We start from the raw sequence: 17,249 nt of genomic DNA, 5'->3' as shown, positions 1-17,249 counted from the left end.
CAGAATGCTGTCACTTGTTGTCTCCTCATAGACTAACACTGAAAACTAATATTGGTCGACAAATTATCTTGCTACTCTGCTCAAAACGCTGCCCAGTGAAACGGTTTAAACCTTTAACAAGTTTTTAAGCCTTAGCTTTGTAAAACCCTCAGTTACTATATATAAAACAATGCTACTTAAATATCTAGAATACTTAAAGCAATTTAAAATACATAAATCATACTATAGGCTATTTTCCATTTGCTTGACTGAGTCACCTCCAGATTATAGGAAATGCAGCAGTCTGCCTTTTCACATAACAGAAATGTCATAATCTCACTATATCAGTTTTGCACTTCACACGGCCTTTATCTGTGAATACACACTCTGTGGTTGGTCATTGTCTCTCGTCTTGGTGGCTGCCTTACTTGTAGAAATTCCCACTACGCTGTAGGTGGTGGTTGGGGAACAAGCTTCATCTTCATCTGTTTTATTCAGTGTTTCAGTTTGATCATTTACCTAGAAAACAAACATAATCAGTGAATAAAATATTGGAAAACAGTTCTGGAAAATGTTTTCTTCAGTGTGAATTTAAACAAAACATCATATCACTTAACCTTTTACATACAACATTAACTGCTAGTGTGCCAGAGCAGCTGAATACAAACTGCTTGTGCTACAATAGCAAATAGTTGGCATGAAAAAGAAGCAAAGCTTCGTGAAAAAAAAACAGGGATCAATGTTTGTGTTGAATTATCTCATTCATTTGCTGTTTTTTACGTTCGAACACATTTGACCCACAACTTTTAAAACACTAATTGCAGGTTTTTGTCCAATTAAAGGATAAGAGTGGGCAATTCCAGTCCTCAGGGGTCAGGGTTAGGGTTAGGTCCATGTTTAGATGTTTGTCATCCTAATAACACGAACTGATCTTTAGGATAAATTAATGCAGCTTGTTGGAGAACTTGGGGACAAACAAAAAAAGGTTTTAAACCATTTTAATCAGAAACTGAAGGAGATTTTGTGCCATGAAAATCAGAAACCTTTAATTTAGGAAAAGATTCGGTATCAAAAATGAGTCATTAACCAGACAGAGAGACTACAGAAACAAATATGAGTTTAAAACATATAACTATTTTCAGCTTGGAATTCAAAAAAACTGCCTAAACCATCGACTCAATGCTTTAAATTATGAAAAAATCTTTGTAACATTTTCAAATTCCTTTAGTCAAATATTGGCTATTAAATTATTAAACTATATAATTATAAGCACAGAGGGAAGCACTTACCACAGGAAGATCATATATTGTGTTGTCAAAGTTGCCTGTGTCACCTGCTGGTCAGACATAAAGAAATAATTTATACTTTAAAAGCTTTGGTTTGAATATTGTTGTTTTATCTTGCTCTATTTACCTGTACTGACTGCTATTTTGGTTCATTAGATAATTTGAGTTATGTCTACATTATGTCAAAATGTTGTTTTTATATCCTCATACACAAAATAGATATTGTAACATTATAAGTTTAGATTTAAGTTAAGTTTTAAAAAACTTAACTTAAAAATTAATAATTACATCCTAAAGGGTATTCTGACGTATTTTAAAATAAAAATGATAAATCAAATGGTTATTCCATAACCTGCTGTTGCAAATTAAAATCACTAAAGTACATTTTTGACATTGAAGTAAATCCACATATCTATCTACATACGGCCCCTTGCTATGGTATACATTTTGCCACGTAACCAAAATACTCAATGGATCTTAATGACATTTTATCAGATTTAAAATCAAAGAGTAATATTTAACAATATTGCAATAAAAGGAAAATGACATGCAGTTTTTTATATTTCTCTGAAAGATAAAAATCTTAACAGTATATAATGTATTTGTTTTTAGGTAAAACATTTGTTGGAGCATCAATTTTCAAGTTGGATTAAGGTTTAAACTTTGACTAGGCCACTCTAAAGCATGAATTAAGTTTGAAATAAACCATTTGATGTATCTGTATGTGTATGTTTAGGGTTGTTTTCCTGCTGGAAGGTGAAGCTCCTCCTGAGCCAAACAAAACTAATGATAAAAGGCCTACACTTGAATAGTGCTTTATCAAGTCAGAGGACTCCAAAGCTCACATTACATTAACTATTCACACTTTGATGGTGTTTAGCTACAATGTAGCTACTATGTGACAGACTGACAGAAACAGGCAAAGTAGAAGAAGTATTTTGCCCGTAGACACAAGGACTGAGACAAAAGGACCAGATGTTTGAACTATCAAGCAGGAAGAACTGCTCCACCCTGAGCCATTGTTGGCCCAAATAATTAAATTTGTTTTAAATAATTAGTTTATAATTGCTACTCCTTCTTAAAGTCCATATTTGTGACCAACCCAGAGTTGTGATGTAAACAAATGTAAATAACATTTCCTTATCCTTCCAAATCTTTATTGTGCGTTACTTTGTGTTGGACTATGATATAAATCCCAACAAATAATTTGACATAATGTGAAAATATAAGACGGACATGAATACTTATTGCAAGACAATGCATCATAGGCTACACAGATATTGACTAAGCACAACTCTTAATGTGAACCTGAACTTACCTTTCTTGCATTTACGATATCCAAAATAAATTAAACAGACAAGAAGAACCAACAGGATCAATATAAAATACCAGTAATATTTTCTGGGTTCTGACAAAAGAGAAAGAGAAATAGTTCAGTTGTACTGGTGAATGTAAGCAAAAGCTGTATATTACAAGATATATTTCAAAACTATTGCCATGAGAAAACTTAATTTCAAATAGAAGGTCTTTTTTATAAATAGGCCGCTTAAAATATATACATTCTCTAATTTAATCAATAAAGTGTTCAACAAAAATAATTGAACAACTAAAATAACTTCCATCAGTTTTACAACTGGGCTAAAACCCAGTGTGTAAAAGTGTCCTTGTTTTGTCATAAAGTCTTACTTCTAGGTGGAGGGCAGCGATTCTCAATGTTTTCTTTGGATTCAACCTTGCTGACCTGGTTGCTATGGTTACAGACAACAGACTCTTTCAACTTGTAGATATGAAGAGAAGAACCAGATTTGGTGACCAAATTTCTCTTTTCCTTGCTGCAGAATAAATAATCACATCTCAGAGTGATGCTGATGTTGTCTGTCCTGCAGGTCGCTGTCAGGTTATAGGAGGAGGAGCTGGATGAGCAGGTAAAGTTGAGATCAACTGGAGACACTGCATCTGAGGGAGAAAGTTCATTTCAGACATTTTAGAGCATTAGAAGAATTTTAAAAAAATTAATGAAAGGTCAGAATCCAAAAAGAATGCAAATCAGAGCAACATTGTTCTTAGAGAATTTTGTTTCAAATTATACTGTTTATGAATACGGATTTTGTTAATAAAGGCCATAAACCCACATAGAAAGAGATTATTTATTATGTTACATGTATTGGAATTTTAACTTCTTTATCAATTTGGAAGTATGCAGCTATTTATTCTGCTACCTAATATACATGGTCAGAAATATAAATATCAGAAACACTTACCTTGAACTGTAACGTTGTATTGAGTCAGTATTTGCTCTTTAGGTGATACTAGCTTTGCAATATAAATACCACTGTGTGACTTATGTAGATCCTTTAATTTCACACTGTAACTTTTTTCTATAACTTCAACTTTTCCAAAGCGATTCTTAACAACATTTGGTTGGGAACCATGCAAAAACTCTACCAGTATATCATCTTTAAATTGCCATAACCAAATGCGAGAATTTGGTGGAATTTCAGCTTCTGTGAGATGAAGAATTAAATCATCTCCAGTTTTCACAAATACATCAGTCACTGCAGAGGAACCTGAAAAACAGAAAACGAAATTGCAAACACAATTAAAATCAGTACAAAGCTTTCAACTACATCGACTGATCAAATTGAAGTGTATTCATGAAATGTTTATATTGTTCATGTAAAAAAAATTATCCCCTTTGTAGGTGTAACAGCTTGTCTCCAAGGGACAGACAGAAAATACTTGATGAAATGAAACAATCAATCAAAATGTCTGTACTTCGCAAAACTGCAACTAAATCACTTTTTTCACATCACACAAGTCACATGATCAACAACCGGATGTTACTTCTGGTGGAAAAGAAAGTTGATGTCTGAAAGTGGAGGGAGAGGATGATGGCAAGCCATGTTGCTTTAATGACTTATCACATGAACAAATTCATTATTGTGATTTTAATTGCTTTTGTTATTTAATGGAAACAGTGATTGTGAAATTGTGATCTTTTTTTACATTAGTGAGATTTTAGTGTTTTGCGGACATTTATACTTGAAATGTAGGCAATGTGTAAAGTGGCAGAAGTCTTTAATTTTAATTGTGCTGTCTTTTAAAAAAGGCTCTACCAAGGACTGGATTTGCAAATTAGCTTGTGACTAGGAAACCTACATACAAAACAACGGTTGCTTTGTTTTCAACACGTAACATTGTTAAATGTGCTATTCTTGATGAAATAAACTTGAATTGAATTGAACAGAATAAGTATGTAGAATTAGAGTAATGACAAATCAAATAAATCATAGTGAAGATCATTTTGATATGGGGAATGAAGGAATGGGTTAAAGCTAAAATTTCTCACTTGATCTCCATTACAAGACTCAAATTTCTACAGACATAAAACAAATATTTTGTTGTTTGAGCTTCATCTCTCTAACCTGTGAATTAGCAAACATGGAGACGTGTGATTGAGAAACCAAGTAGACAAAAGTTTGACATTTCAATAGTTATTTATTTTCTTACTGGAACTAAATTTCTTACTTCCTGGAACGAACGTTCCCACCATTTCCACTTTAGTTCGAGGCAGAAACTTTTATAGTGATGTCTTATGACAGGATTATTTTAGAACTGAAATAAAGAAATCTAAACTGCTTTAGAAATGTTAAAAACAAACAAAAACATCAGTTTACCTTGCATTTGAAGTGTGTAGACTACCAGCAAGTTAAATAGAAATGCGACAATCAAAGCCATTTCTCGAACCGTTTCAGGAAGTCTTATGCACTTCCTGAAATGTTCATAAAGCTGCGTGTGTGAAAGACAACGTGACAACCACAGTGTAGAAATGGGCGTTCAAAAAGAGAGAACAACTGAAAGCACACAGTCAACCCAGAAAATTCAGTTATTCAGTTCCATTTAATTATTAGTCACTAAGATAACAAGCTTCTTCAAAGAGTCGTTTTAATGGCTGTTGTCATGTAGGATTTAAAATTTAATCTTTAATACAGTAAATCTGAAGAAGCCTTTGAATAAAAACAGTTTGTTGGATGACAGTCTGATGATGATTATGCTAAAGGTTTTCCATTATAATGTTAATTTTATGAAGCACCCTATGTTGCACAGAAACTAAACTTTTCATTAAAACTTTTGAGCTTTTTTAAGCCACTCACTCTGACACTGCTATCCCGGTGAGAAAATTACTCTCACTGCCATATAACATCTTGCTGGATGCGTCGACTTTGTTGAGGTTTAAAATTTTACTCAACTGCCCTTGACATAATGCGCCAGTTCAATGCTGAGAAGTTTACTGGAAGTTTCCTGCACTGCAAACAACCATCATCCACTGCAGAGAGAGAAGTACTGATCCAAATGAGACAGCTGTTAATGTTAATCCAGTATTTGGAAGCGTGACCATCATGGACCGGATGGCTTCATACGCTTCCTCCTCTGCCTTTGCTTAAACTACAGGCAGACTGCAGTTCTAAAGCACAGAAATGTGACATCATCTTTTTCTTCTGCTCTCTGATTTTCTCCGGTAGAAAATCTACCCTGGACAATCTGAGTCAAGGAGAGAAAGGCCAGACTGTGCAGGAAGCAAGTCTTTTTTATAGCATAATTGCACAAGAAGGCAATGGTCAGACTACTCCTAAAACTCAGATGCAAAAGAAAATGGCTGTCACCATGTATAGTTAGATTTTGGTCACAACCTGTGCTAACCGGATTGCACTGGTTTGCAAAGCCATTACACTATCATGTGCACTTAATCCATGTGGGTCTAATACAAGATATATTTGACCAGTTCCAGATAAATTGTATTAGTATAGATTTATTGAAAAAAAGCACTAAACTTTTGAAGGCTTGTGAATAAAAAAAAACTAAACGTTATTTTACATCGATCATGAAAACAGCAACAGAAAAAGGAAAAAAGAAAAAGATTCTACATATTTTAAAGAAATACAATGTAATGAAAATACAAAATACCATTAAATTGCATGAATAATCCATATCTGCTCTTTCTCTTTCTGACAAACAAGTACTTCATTCTTTCTTTCTCAAGTGCAATGTCCATCAGGTGAAATCCTGTAACTTGGTGGATATTAGTCTGAGACATTCTGCAATGAACTAAATCGACAGGGTAATATCTAACACGACCTCTCATAACTGTACTGTTCAGTTAATCAAAATATGACACGTCGCCTGTGAATCTGGTTGTCATGTTGTCACAACGGAAGCCTTGACCCTAAATGCTCTAAATATGTTGGGGTTTTTTTATCTTACAAGAACCTTTCTAAAATAACATGCACTAGTCCTATTTCAGTAAAATAAATTTTTGTTGTCTATAGCTTTTAATAGAGGTGATTTATCTCTGCTGTCATGAAGCTGATCAGCTCATCTGAAACCCCTCCTAATGTTAACATAAATTTAAAAATCAGTGTTGCTTTTCCTCTCTATTAGAAGTTCAGTCCTTTGTTGTTCTGATGGCCAGTTTAAAACTATCAGCACATCTGAAATTGACTATTTTTGTTTGACCCTTTTGTCATAATTTAGTTGAGGACACAAAGGCAACGAGGAAAGCAGACAAGGTAAAATTTTTGCTTGAACAATACAAATGAACAAATGAAATGTATTTTCAAGCCTTTTACACATATTTTCCAAAGGTTCAAATAATGGTTAGACATTTCTTTGTCTCACATTGTTGCTCTTCCTCTTATGGTGATGCATGCAACTGCAGTACAGACAAGAACAACAAGATCAAGAACTAAACGTGAGAAAATCTTTAAATACAATTACATTTTTACCACTTGGGTAAATGCTGCAGTTTTACACGACAATAGTTCGATGAATATTATTTACATTTTCAGATCATTAACTTATTTCCAGAGAAACAGGAGGGGTTGTTTAAAGCAGAAATTATGAAAATACACAAACAAAAGGTGTTACTCTGCGGCAACAAGTTTAGAATACAAAAATGTGGAAAAATCACAACACTTGGAATTTCACAAACAGAAAAATAAAATACTAAAAGTTCAAGAGAGCGCATTTTGGAGTTAACAATATTTTGATATGATAGCAAAATATACCATATTTTTTACTGATATTCGTCATGATAACTGTAAATCTCTTAGCTCTAAAATCTTTACTTTTAAGTTTGTGAAGGATTGAAGAATTTCCCAAATTTTACTGTTCCATCACTAAATAGAAGTAAAATTAAATCTATAAAAACATTTAAAAGCTGGTTCACAGTGGGAGTTCATGATCATTTTTGGCACAGTTAAAACACAGTTATATACATTTTCCATTTTGATTTTCTTTTTTGTCACCTGTTGACTGCAGCAGGTTTTGAGTTGGACTTGGCAGCTCTGTCAACTTGGGCATAAATTGCTTCAGGCTGCAGGTTTGTGGAGGTACTGGTGACATTGCTTTGCACAGGACGACTATGAAGCTGCACCAGGGCATACGTTGATGTTGGAGAAGGAGATTCAGTAATTTCTGCAGGATTTGCATATGGGTTAGGCAGTGGAGTTTCCTATAAAGGATGACAAAGAGAAAAAAACACATCTTTATATCTTAATATTCTCTGGGTGGCATTTTGTGGAAACTCTCACTAAAATGTGAACACAAAGGTCAGAGTAAAGTTGAATTTGCTGCAAACTGTTTCTGTTAAAAATGTGTTTTTCTGCTCCTTTTAAGCCTAGATTATTTTTTATCTAAAAAATAGTTCTTTTGTAAATGTCTTGATTATTTTGACAAGCAAATAGGGAGAGTTTTTCTTTTTAAAAAATAACACACTGCTTACCTGAGGAACTTCATACACTGTATTTGCGCTCCTCTTTCTTTTACCTGCAGGTCAGTCATAAAGAATAAAGTTCTGTAGTTTGAGGTGATTAAATTTACTTTAAAGTGACGCTTCAAACAAACTAAGATCACATAATAATCAAAGTAATTTAAGTGTTAAATTGGAGATAACAGCAGAATTTCAATGATTTGGGGGTTTTGTTATCTTTTTTGCCAAAGTTAAAAGTCAATGTTTGAGAGGAAAATTGTTAGAAATTCAACATCATAACAGCATAACAAGAGTAAATCACAACAGGCCTTTAAATTGTTTTTCAAAGCACTGATGTCATTTTACAACAGATGTCTCTCAAAAACAGGTTTTGGTTCAACGCCTCAAAAATAAACTACCTCATCGATGTTGATGTACCACCTAACACTAAGCGCACTCATCACTACAGCAAACAGAAAACATGTTATCTTGCCACCTATTTTCCTTCACAAAGGCAAATAAATCAGAACAGATTTTTCATCACCAATGTTTAAAAATGTTTTGCCACAGAATAATGGAAATAAAAGGAATATTCAATGAGAGTCCCAGCCCAAGGTAAGGCAGAAGGACGGAAACTAAACCAGAGTTCACACTAAGGCTAAAACAATCTGTTGTTGTGGAAGCAACAGGTTGACAATCAAGACAAAGAAATTGGAAGGACAACGTCTCCCAGGTAATAAAAATTTTTGTTTAGTTGTGTTGTCAACATTTATGTGACCTCTGATGGCAAATCACAACTTTATGTTGACAGACATGTTGAAAATATGCCAACAAAAATCACAGAATGAAACTAAAGATTACATAAGACTGACAGTCTAATCAATTTTTAAAATGTTTTGCCTTCCTGAACGAAACCATATACATTTACATCAGGGGAATAGATGGTGGTCAAAACTAAAACAGAAAACACATCAAACCAAATTCTACTGATGACTCTACTTTCACTGGAATAGAAAAATAAAATTCAAACAAATAATCTTAGAAAGATATATTTGAAAATGTCTACACCTAACATAATAATGTTCAAAAATCATAAAGCAAATTTACTTGGCCTTTCAACTAAATATGCTTAAAATTGTTAAAGAAAAGAAAAACTCATCCCCTTTTGCAGGCAAAATCTATTCATCTATTATTATTATTACATATTTTGTGTGAATAATTAATTTTAAGTAAACACATACTCTGATTGTTATAACCCAATATTATTCATACCACTGGTAGATTTCAGGGTTTTAAAAACATTTTTTTACTCAAACAGGAAGTTGTAAAAATGCCATGTTCAAAATAATTTATACCCTTCTCAAGAAAATAAAGTTTTTTCTATTGACAGCAGTAAAAACTTTCTTCAGACCATTTAACAGTTCTGCTGATGATTAGCTCCAAGACTTTGAGGTTGGAAGGCCATCACTATAATCTTTAACTAGTTCCACAGATATAAGTTGAGATTCCAACACCTCAAAAAGTAAATATAACTTCTAGCCAGAACAAACATCATGTTCAAATGAAAAGATTAATTTAAACCTAAATCTGTCAAGGGGTTGAATCATTTTGTGTTTATCTTTAGATAAATGTTCTTAGAGACAATAATCCGATTGTGGGAGAAAAATTAAGAGGTACTTACACATTATTATGAGCACAGAGCACATAATAGATACCAGCAGTAATGCTCCAACTGTTATCCCAACTATGGTGGCTGTGTTGAGAACTGTAGAAAGAGAGAAAATAGAAAAAAAACATCAGGAATGCTTTGGTCAAGTTCATTTTTTGTTTTACAACTTTAATGCTAGGATGAAAAATCTTCTAAATGTCTGACAGTCTAGATGAAAAATAGTTGCTAAAAAAAAAAAAACAACATATATATGTATATATAGTTATATACTGTATATATATATATATATATATATATATACTGTGTATATATATATTGTATATACAGTATATACAGTATATATATATACAGTATATAACCTTTTGCTGTGATTACTGCTTTGCACACACTCTGCATTTTCTTGATGAGCTTCAAGAGGTCGTCACCTGAAATGGTTTTCACTTCATAGGTCAACCTGCCCTGTCAGGTTAATAAGTGGGATTTCTTGCCTTATAAATAGTCATGAAAATAAAGAAAACCCATTGAATTAGAAGGTGTGTCCAAACTTTTGGTCTGTTCTGTATGTATATATACTGTATATATACAGTATATACATAATGTAAAATGCTCATGTCTGTCATGAGCAATATGATTTACACAATGTACTTAAGTGTTTATAATATAGTAATTATTCTTGGGTAGCTTTTGGGGAGAACAATTGTCTTGAGTAAAGCTATAGGTTTCATTCCAGCTGAACCCTACACATGTGAATTTGCCCCTGAGCAAGGCACTGTAGCTTAATTTGACAGCTGATCTGTCAATGAATGTTTATGGGTTCAGCTTGGTGAATATAGATTGATATAGAAGTGCATTTAGTAAATGGTCAGTAGGCCCAGTAAAGCACTATATAGTTTTTAAATGGTGAATTTCAGTCCATTCACCATTTAAAGAGAAAGTGTCCATAGATCAGTACAGCAGCACCGTGACGTGAATTGAATAATTCTGCTATTTTAATAAAAGTTTTCACACTTTCATCTGGTTTTTCAAAAATGTAAAATTAGAAGAAATTAAATATAGGGACTGTAAAACAAGAGAAAACTCATTAACACCTGTTAAATATGTCTATGTACAGATTGGTGCTCACAATGGTTACAGCTATAGTGTGAAATGAAATACAATGGGCTCTTTGCACCTCAGCTTCCGCGTTCGGGGAAAAGCGGCTCAATCTTTTCCGATCTATTGAAAAAGGCTCTTTACAGTGGGTGTTTGCAGGGCTTGTCCAAGGTAACAATTAATGATGAACATCGATCCGAAGCCCTGACAAGTGAGCTGGCGAAAGGTTTTAAGATATTCGCCTCGTTATACACAGATACGAAGGTGAGTTTTACTTTCTTTAAACTTTGTGGCTAACATTAGCTTTAGCTTATGCTAGACATTTTTCTTGTAAAAATGTGCTATTTAAGTATCTAAATATTTTTCATAATTCATTAACGGACAATGTTTTTACCTTGTTTTCAAGTATATTACGTGGTTTATTGTCGTTAGTGTCAGAGACCAAGTAACGGGGATGTTACGGTTCAGGCTTTTTGCTTCTGAAGCACAACTATAGCTTAGCATTAGCTCTGGTGTTGGAGTTCTAGTTCAGCTGACGGTTCAGGTTCAGTTGTTGCTTTTAGAAAAATATGGCCGTGTTCCTTAAGGTCTCCGTGTTATTTCATTTTATTAGTTTAGCATGCTTCTTGTGAAGCAGGACGGTGTTTACAGCAGTGTGTACAGGCTGATCAGTTGCTCGGCTGTCTGGCTCTGGTCTGCTCTCTCGTTCCCATAAACTCTCTATCAGGCTGAATACAGAAGTGATTCCATGGAAATAACACAGGAGGCTCCTTTACCTTCTTCTTTAGGCTGAAGAAGCTGATCCGGAGTGAAGTGAAGGCTGTAAACTTTGCTGTGCAGCGTTAGCTTTAACTGGTAGCCACGAATATTTACAAACCATCGTCTTCTTAATTCAGGACCGCTTGGAAATCCATGAAACCTTAAAATCCCATTATATTAGGAAGACAGCAATGTTCATAATATTGTTTTATTTGCATCTGAAATAAGACTTTGTCTTTTCTAGCTGTCATGGTAACTCAAAGCGGAAAAATGAGAGCCGCATTTGCGCATGCGGTTGTGACGTCAGCGCGGCAGGTGCAAAGAGCCCATTATTGTGCTGGTCCAGGTTAAAGTTGGGGTAAAATATTAGGGTTAAGAACAAACATGGTTACAAAAATGAATAGAACTTAATTCAATTTCTTCATGTGATTTAAAATAGATATTTAGTTATGTGCATAGATGTGTGTGTCTACTCATAATTATGATGAACTGCTTTATGTTTTACTATGTAAAACATCTACCTGCCCAATACTTTTAGTTAAAAAGCTCCTGAATCTTTTCTTTAAATCTTACCTGGTGGATTTTCACAGAGAGACGAAACATTCTTTACATCCTTTTCCCAGCTCACTTGGTTGCTATGGTTACAGATGATGGAGCTTTCCTCTACAGAGACCTTCAGAGATGAGACCTTCAGGTGTGTTTGGTCCACTAAATGGCAGGTTTTATTTTCACATTGAAAAGATTCACTAATTTGAGAATCCTTTATTCTACATGTTGCAGTGAAGTTACAGTAGCTGGGGTCACTGGGGGTCATTGTTAAATTCACTGGAGACACTGGATCTGAAGGAAAAAAGATTTGATTGGTTTTAAAACGGGGTGCTAGAAAAACATTTAGAAATGATTTCAAAACAGGAAGCAAATAAGAAGAAACTTACCTTGGACAATGACTGTGTATTCAGCTACAATTTTGTCTTTTAATCCACTTATTATTCCCTTATAGTCTCCAGTGTCACTGTGTTGCATATTTCTCAATAGCAAAGAGTAGTTATCTTTAGAAAAAACTGTTCTTTCTACATAGAAGATGGCAGGCTTCCCACCAGATTTGAATTTTACAAGATTGATAGTGGTGTTAAACTTCCAAATAAACTCTTCATTTTCTCCTAATTCAGTTGTCGTTGCTTCCAGTAGAAGGTTCGATCCAGACCTCACAAACCGATTTTCAGCACCTGGAAGATAAAGTTTAGTTTTCCTTCAATAATGAAAACAAAATATATTGATCAGTCTCTGGAAAATCCTGACTGAACTTTTAACGCATCAGAGCACAGAGGAGGTTGTAGCATTAGATGATGTAGAGTGCTACAAGTTCTGAATGTCAATCAGAATCAACACAGAAAGGATTCATCTAATTTCATTATTTAAACATCTTGTATGGATAATATGGTGAAAAACTATCATTATATTTGCATAGCTGTCTTATTATGCCTAATTTTATTTATATTCAATGTTTCATTATATACACATACAGAAAGCAGTTATAGTTTCCACTTTATTGAATGCAAGTTGTTTAATGAATTTTTTCCCATTAATAGTCCTAAAATCTCATAATTTTTTTTAAAATAAATAGAACAATACCTCTTCTATCAGTGGGAATTTAACGTTTTACTTTCTTGTCAAAGCATGAAAATCTTCTGTTATCACAAATCATAAACTTTCCCATCTTTACTTTCCTTCCCAACAGAATTTTTTCCAGATCTAAAACCTTTCAGAGATCAAACCACCTGATTTGTCTCAAAAGTCACTTTAGACTGCCATGTGTTGGCAAGTTTACAATTGTGACACCAAACTATTTCCATTTTCAAATGATGTTCCAAGAGATGGTCTTAATTTGAGATATTCTTTTATAACCTAACTCTTTTTAAATTTCTCTACAACTTTATCCTTGTTGCGTTCCTTTGTCTTCATTATGTTGTTCACTTTTGTTTTCTAACAAACTTCTAAATAGTTAATAGAAAAGCTGTTTATATTTGGAATTTGTATGAAGTCAACTCAGAGAATTTTTCTGTTCTGTTAAATTACTTTTTTTTTTTTAAACTGAAACCTCTCTGCTAGAGCTTTTTATTTTTAATCCTCTGAGAACCTGCTCCTCAAAAACTACTGACACTCTTTTGTTTCAGCTAATTATGATGCAAAAGTAGCCATGACAGAACTAAGTGTACTACTCATGTACTACTTCACACTATTATCAATTAATTTATTTATTATTTAAACAGGGAAGAAACTAATTAAGATCAAAAGTTTGTCCTGGACTAAACACACAGCTGCACCAAAAAAGACAAAAATTCACCATGAAATCTCTGTGAGGCAGCAAAGATCTCTGTATGAAACCCAACTTACTGATCTCAACCAGATCTATGAGGCTCCCTGTCAAAGCAGCGTCACAAACATCATCCACAACCAACACACTCCTGCTGTCCTGCTTTCAAACACTCCAACAGTCAGAAGAGAATATTGAAAAGCCTTTTTTATCCCAAGCTGTGAAACCAATAAACAAGCACATGTCAACCACCTCTTGCTTTCTTTTCATCTTCTTGATCTCTCCACTGTGCCTCAGCATTTTAGAGACAGTTAAGCAAATTATACTTTAATTGTACTTGTCCTGTACTTCAGAGAGTACAAACGAATGCTTACTAAAGCATTTCTAAAGCTGCATAAGGACAATAATAACTCTCAATAAACTAAGCCAAACTAGTTTTGTTTAGAACTAAATGTACATAAACATTCATGTTCTAAATGTTTATGTACATTTAGAACATAAACTGCAAAAGTAGCGCTGAAGGTCCGATACTGCATCAACCTGCAGTCCTAAAGAAAACTATTAGACGTTAATACAAGCCCCCCAAAAATAACCAAACAGAAATTATACATCTATGAACACCATTTAAAGGTTTTCTAAGAACTTGAGCCACCTAGAAAGTACTCGTTAGTGCTGAGTTTTGCCATTTTCATAAATAGACTCTGATCAGTCAAAATAACAATTTCATAAAGCATAAATAATTTACTGCCGTATCAGATAACCTGGAGCGCAATGGTTGATATTTATTTTTTTACATCTACTATGAATTTAAACTGAAACAATCTAAGGATGTTTCATTCACAACAATGTTTTATCAGTATTAACTTCACATTTATTCATCTGTTGCAGATGTACATGTATGACTGATGGAAGCAGCAATCTAAAATCTAAAGGTCTGATAAAAAATAACTAATATTTAAATATTATCTTGGTTTAACTTTTTTTTCTTGTGTTTGTAAAATGTTCACGTTTTACTAAGTGTAAGCTAACAGTTGTTAACTGAACTCTACAGAATATCTTGTATTACATTTTTCACAATAAACATACATCTTGACAGCTGAACTTTGCTTCAGTAGTTTTTCTTCTAATATACTTTCTACAGCTCCACATTTTTGTCAATTTAAATGTCAGCTTGCCACAGCAACTGCACTTTTTGTAATAAATAACAAACTTTACCTTCAACCAAATCCAGCAAGGAGATGAGAAAAAGTAGAACTACCGCTGCCATGGCTTTGTGTTAACTGTAGCATCCAGAAATACATCGTCTATCACTGAGCCACAGTTATCTCAATTCTAGAGGGAGGCGTTAAATAAAAGTTCACACCGTTCCATTTCACACATCCAGTAAATGTTTCATACCCCTCACCCACACACACAGACAAAATGTCCGTGTGTATGGATAACATGCACACACAGACTTTAATTGTGAAGCAGATAATTGAAAACAAGTAGTTTTCAATTCCTTGTAGAGGAATTTTTTACCTTAAACTCTTGGGTTTCCTGGACTTTTTCCCTTTAGAGCAGAATTCTTGGTCCAGATCCAGGAGCAGCAAAACAGCTCCAAAACAACTCTTCACTCCAGTTATTTCTGCAACCAGCCAGGAACAGGAATTTAAATCTTAAGACATAATTTCCAACAACAAGAATAAGAAGATCAGATATCCAACTTAACTTATTTTTTATTTATGTATTTTTGCTCAGCCAACAACAGTTCATCCACCGATATTGTTTTGAATACAGCATTGGGACACTTCAGACAGATTTTAATTATGAAGCTAGCGTCATTGCAACGCCACACTGCAAATGATGTTAATGTTTCTAATCTGTTCTTGAACATCTTTTGATCAGGCCATGACTTGTTGCTGTTTGAGATGTTTTAGTGCACTACATGTTGCAGGTTTTACTTAAGAGATGTTTTGAATCTGTAAGTTTGGCGGTGATCAGCTCTGGGTGTCGACTGTGCAACTGACAAAGGTGGTTGGATTATCCACAAAGGAGCCAACAAGTATTTTCTAAAGCAGGCTGAAAACTGAAACTGAAAAATAAACAAAGAAAAAAAAACATACATGAACAGTTTGCACGTCTCAAGTACAGACATTGCTACATGAAAGACAGAATTTAGGACGTAGTGCCAAGAAGGCTGGACACGTTTAACAAGGTTAAAGATGAAACAGAAACTTAAATAGCAGACAAACTTATGTCAAACAACATTTGAGCAAAATAACACAACTTACGGACAAAGATACTTGAGGCTTGAAGCAAACTGTCGCCCTACCAAGATGCAGGCCCAAAACGTTAGACAGACTGAAAATTAACGGAAACAAAACCTAATTTAATTCCTGCCACAAGGGGGCAGTAAAATAACAGAAAACAGGATACTAAGAAATCTTCTTAGTACTACAATACAGGTTCTGAGTCCCGACTAATAACATCTGATCTAATATTTAAAATGATCAGACAAACAAAAATATAAAGTTATGTGCAAATTCTGGAAATTTCTAAATAAAAAACTTCAAAATTACAAAAATTTCCAAGGGGCTGTGGTCGTTCATGTTCATAATTGGCTGTTTTGGCTTCTCTCTTCCAGTTTTAATCTGTGAAGCAGATGTAATATCTACTTATAAGATTATTTTTAAAACTTTACACTTTGATAAAACTTTTATCTAGCCTCATTGAGGTTTTTCTGAGTTATCTCTGTAGTTATGCTGCTAAAGACTTAGCATCCTGGATTACATGCTGACCACATTTTCTCACTCTGTTACATTTTCCTACCACTCCAATTCAATCTGGAGAGACTCAGACAGAGAAAGACAGCAATTAAAAAGGTTTATTGACAGACATGAATTAAAGTTCTTTGGCGCTCGGGCCCCTGCTGAGGACATCGAGCTGTGAATTGCAATAAGCTCGAGTGAGCATTTCTGATGTAGGTTAGGAATGTCAAACCCCACACTGGTGGTGGAGGTCAGTGAAGGATGAGAGCCTGGAGAGCCTGGAGAGTGGAGGTGGAGAAGCAGAAGATGCCATGGATGGAGGTCCTTATCAACTGGGGCTTGGTCCAGCGTTGATAGGTCGACGATGATGAGCAGGATGCGCTGATTGGATGGTGCAGGTGGGGCTAGAGAGTCTTCCAGTTTGAATTTATTTCTAGGCTTCATGTTAAACACACTTAATAAATTAAGTTATAAAAATTTAATAAATTGAGTTAGAAGATTGTAAAAAACATTGAGTTGGCCAGACGTAGGACACAAAACTGGCATTGAAATCTGTTGTTTCAAGTAAAGTCAAAGTAAAAAGTTCCTTTAAGTTAATTTAAGTTAGTTAGATTTGTAACTTTTAAGTTAATTGAACACAAAAAATAAGTAA

At 34.1% G+C, this 17,249-nt stretch overlaps 2 protein-coding genes across 4 annotated transcripts; both read right to left on the bottom strand.

Annotated features, from left to right (window-relative positions):
- Positions 1-243: 243 nt before the first annotated feature.
- LOC114146562 (uncharacterized) lies at positions 244-5,394 on the bottom strand. 2 transcript variants are annotated; one of them, XM_028020739.1, is made up of 6 exons: positions 4,943-5,394; positions 3,527-3,832; positions 2,952-3,221; positions 2,584-2,673; positions 1,269-1,315; positions 244-498 (listed from the first exon to the last, which is right to left on the bottom strand). In XM_028020739.1, exons 1-6 carry the CDS (start codon positions 5,001-5,003, stop codon positions 337-339), a joined length of 936 nt encoding a protein of 311 aa, XP_027876540.1. In that variant the 5' UTR covers positions 5,004-5,394; the 3' UTR covers positions 244-336. The 2 variants fall into 2 exon arrangements, with proteins under 2 accessions (XP_027876540.1, XP_027876541.1); XM_028020740.1 differs by having other exon boundaries at positions 1,269-1,312.
- Positions 5,395-6,511: 1,117 nt separating this feature from the next.
- On the bottom strand, positions 6,512-16,235 carry LOC114146560 (uncharacterized). Of its 2 annotated transcripts, XR_003595913.1 has the most exons (9): positions 16,121-16,235; positions 15,369-15,474; positions 15,063-15,179; positions 12,469-12,759; positions 12,107-12,373; positions 9,695-9,778; positions 8,047-8,090; positions 7,511-7,776; positions 6,512-7,335 (listed from the first exon to the last, which is right to left on the bottom strand). XR_003595913.1 is itself a non-coding variant. In XM_028020738.1 (8 exons), the coding sequence occupies exons 3-8, from the start codon at positions 15,112-15,114 to the stop codon at positions 7,567-7,569; spliced, it is 948 nt and encodes a 315-aa protein (XP_027876539.1). In that variant the 5' UTR covers positions 15,115-15,179; positions 15,369-15,474; positions 16,121-16,235; the 3' UTR covers positions 6,512-7,566. The 2 variants fall into 2 exon arrangements, 1 of the variants encoding a protein (XP_027876539.1); XM_028020738.1 differs by having other exon boundaries at positions 6,512-7,776.
- Between the last annotated feature and the right edge of the window lie 1,014 nt (positions 16,236-17,249).

The sequence above is a fragment of the Xiphophorus couchianus genome, chromosome 6 (assembly GCF_001444195.1).
Source record: "Xiphophorus couchianus chromosome 6, X_couchianus-1.0, whole genome shotgun sequence".
NCBI lineage: Eukaryota > Metazoa > Chordata > Actinopteri > Cyprinodontiformes > Poeciliidae > Xiphophorus > Xiphophorus couchianus.
This window is presented reverse-complemented; position numbering and strand designations above follow the sequence as displayed.

Coding starts and splice junctions, on each gene's coding strand:
- LOC114146562 (XM_028020739.1), bottom strand. CDS start 5,003: ATGGCTTTGATTGTCGCATTTCTATTTAACTTGCTGGTAGTCTACACA. Junction 2,674..2,951: donor TCGCTGCCCTCCACCTAGAA/GTAAGACTTTAT, acceptor CTCTTTTGTCAG/AACCCAGAAAATATTACTGG. Junction 499..1,268: donor CAATATATGATCTTCCTGTG/GTAAGTGCTTCC, acceptor TTTGTTTTCTAG/GTAAATGATCAAACTGAAAC.
- LOC114146560 (XM_028020738.1), bottom strand. CDS start 15,114: ATGGCAGCGGTAGTTCTACTTTTTCTCATCTCCTTGCTGGATTTGGTT. Junction 9,779..12,106: donor TCTCTGTGAAAATCCACCAG/GTAAGATTTAAA, acceptor CTCTTTCTACAG/TTCTCAACACAGCCACCATA. Junction 7,777..8,046: donor CAGTGTATGAAGTTCCTCAG/GTAAGCAGTGTG, acceptor CATCCTTTATAG/GAAACTCCACTGCCTAACCC.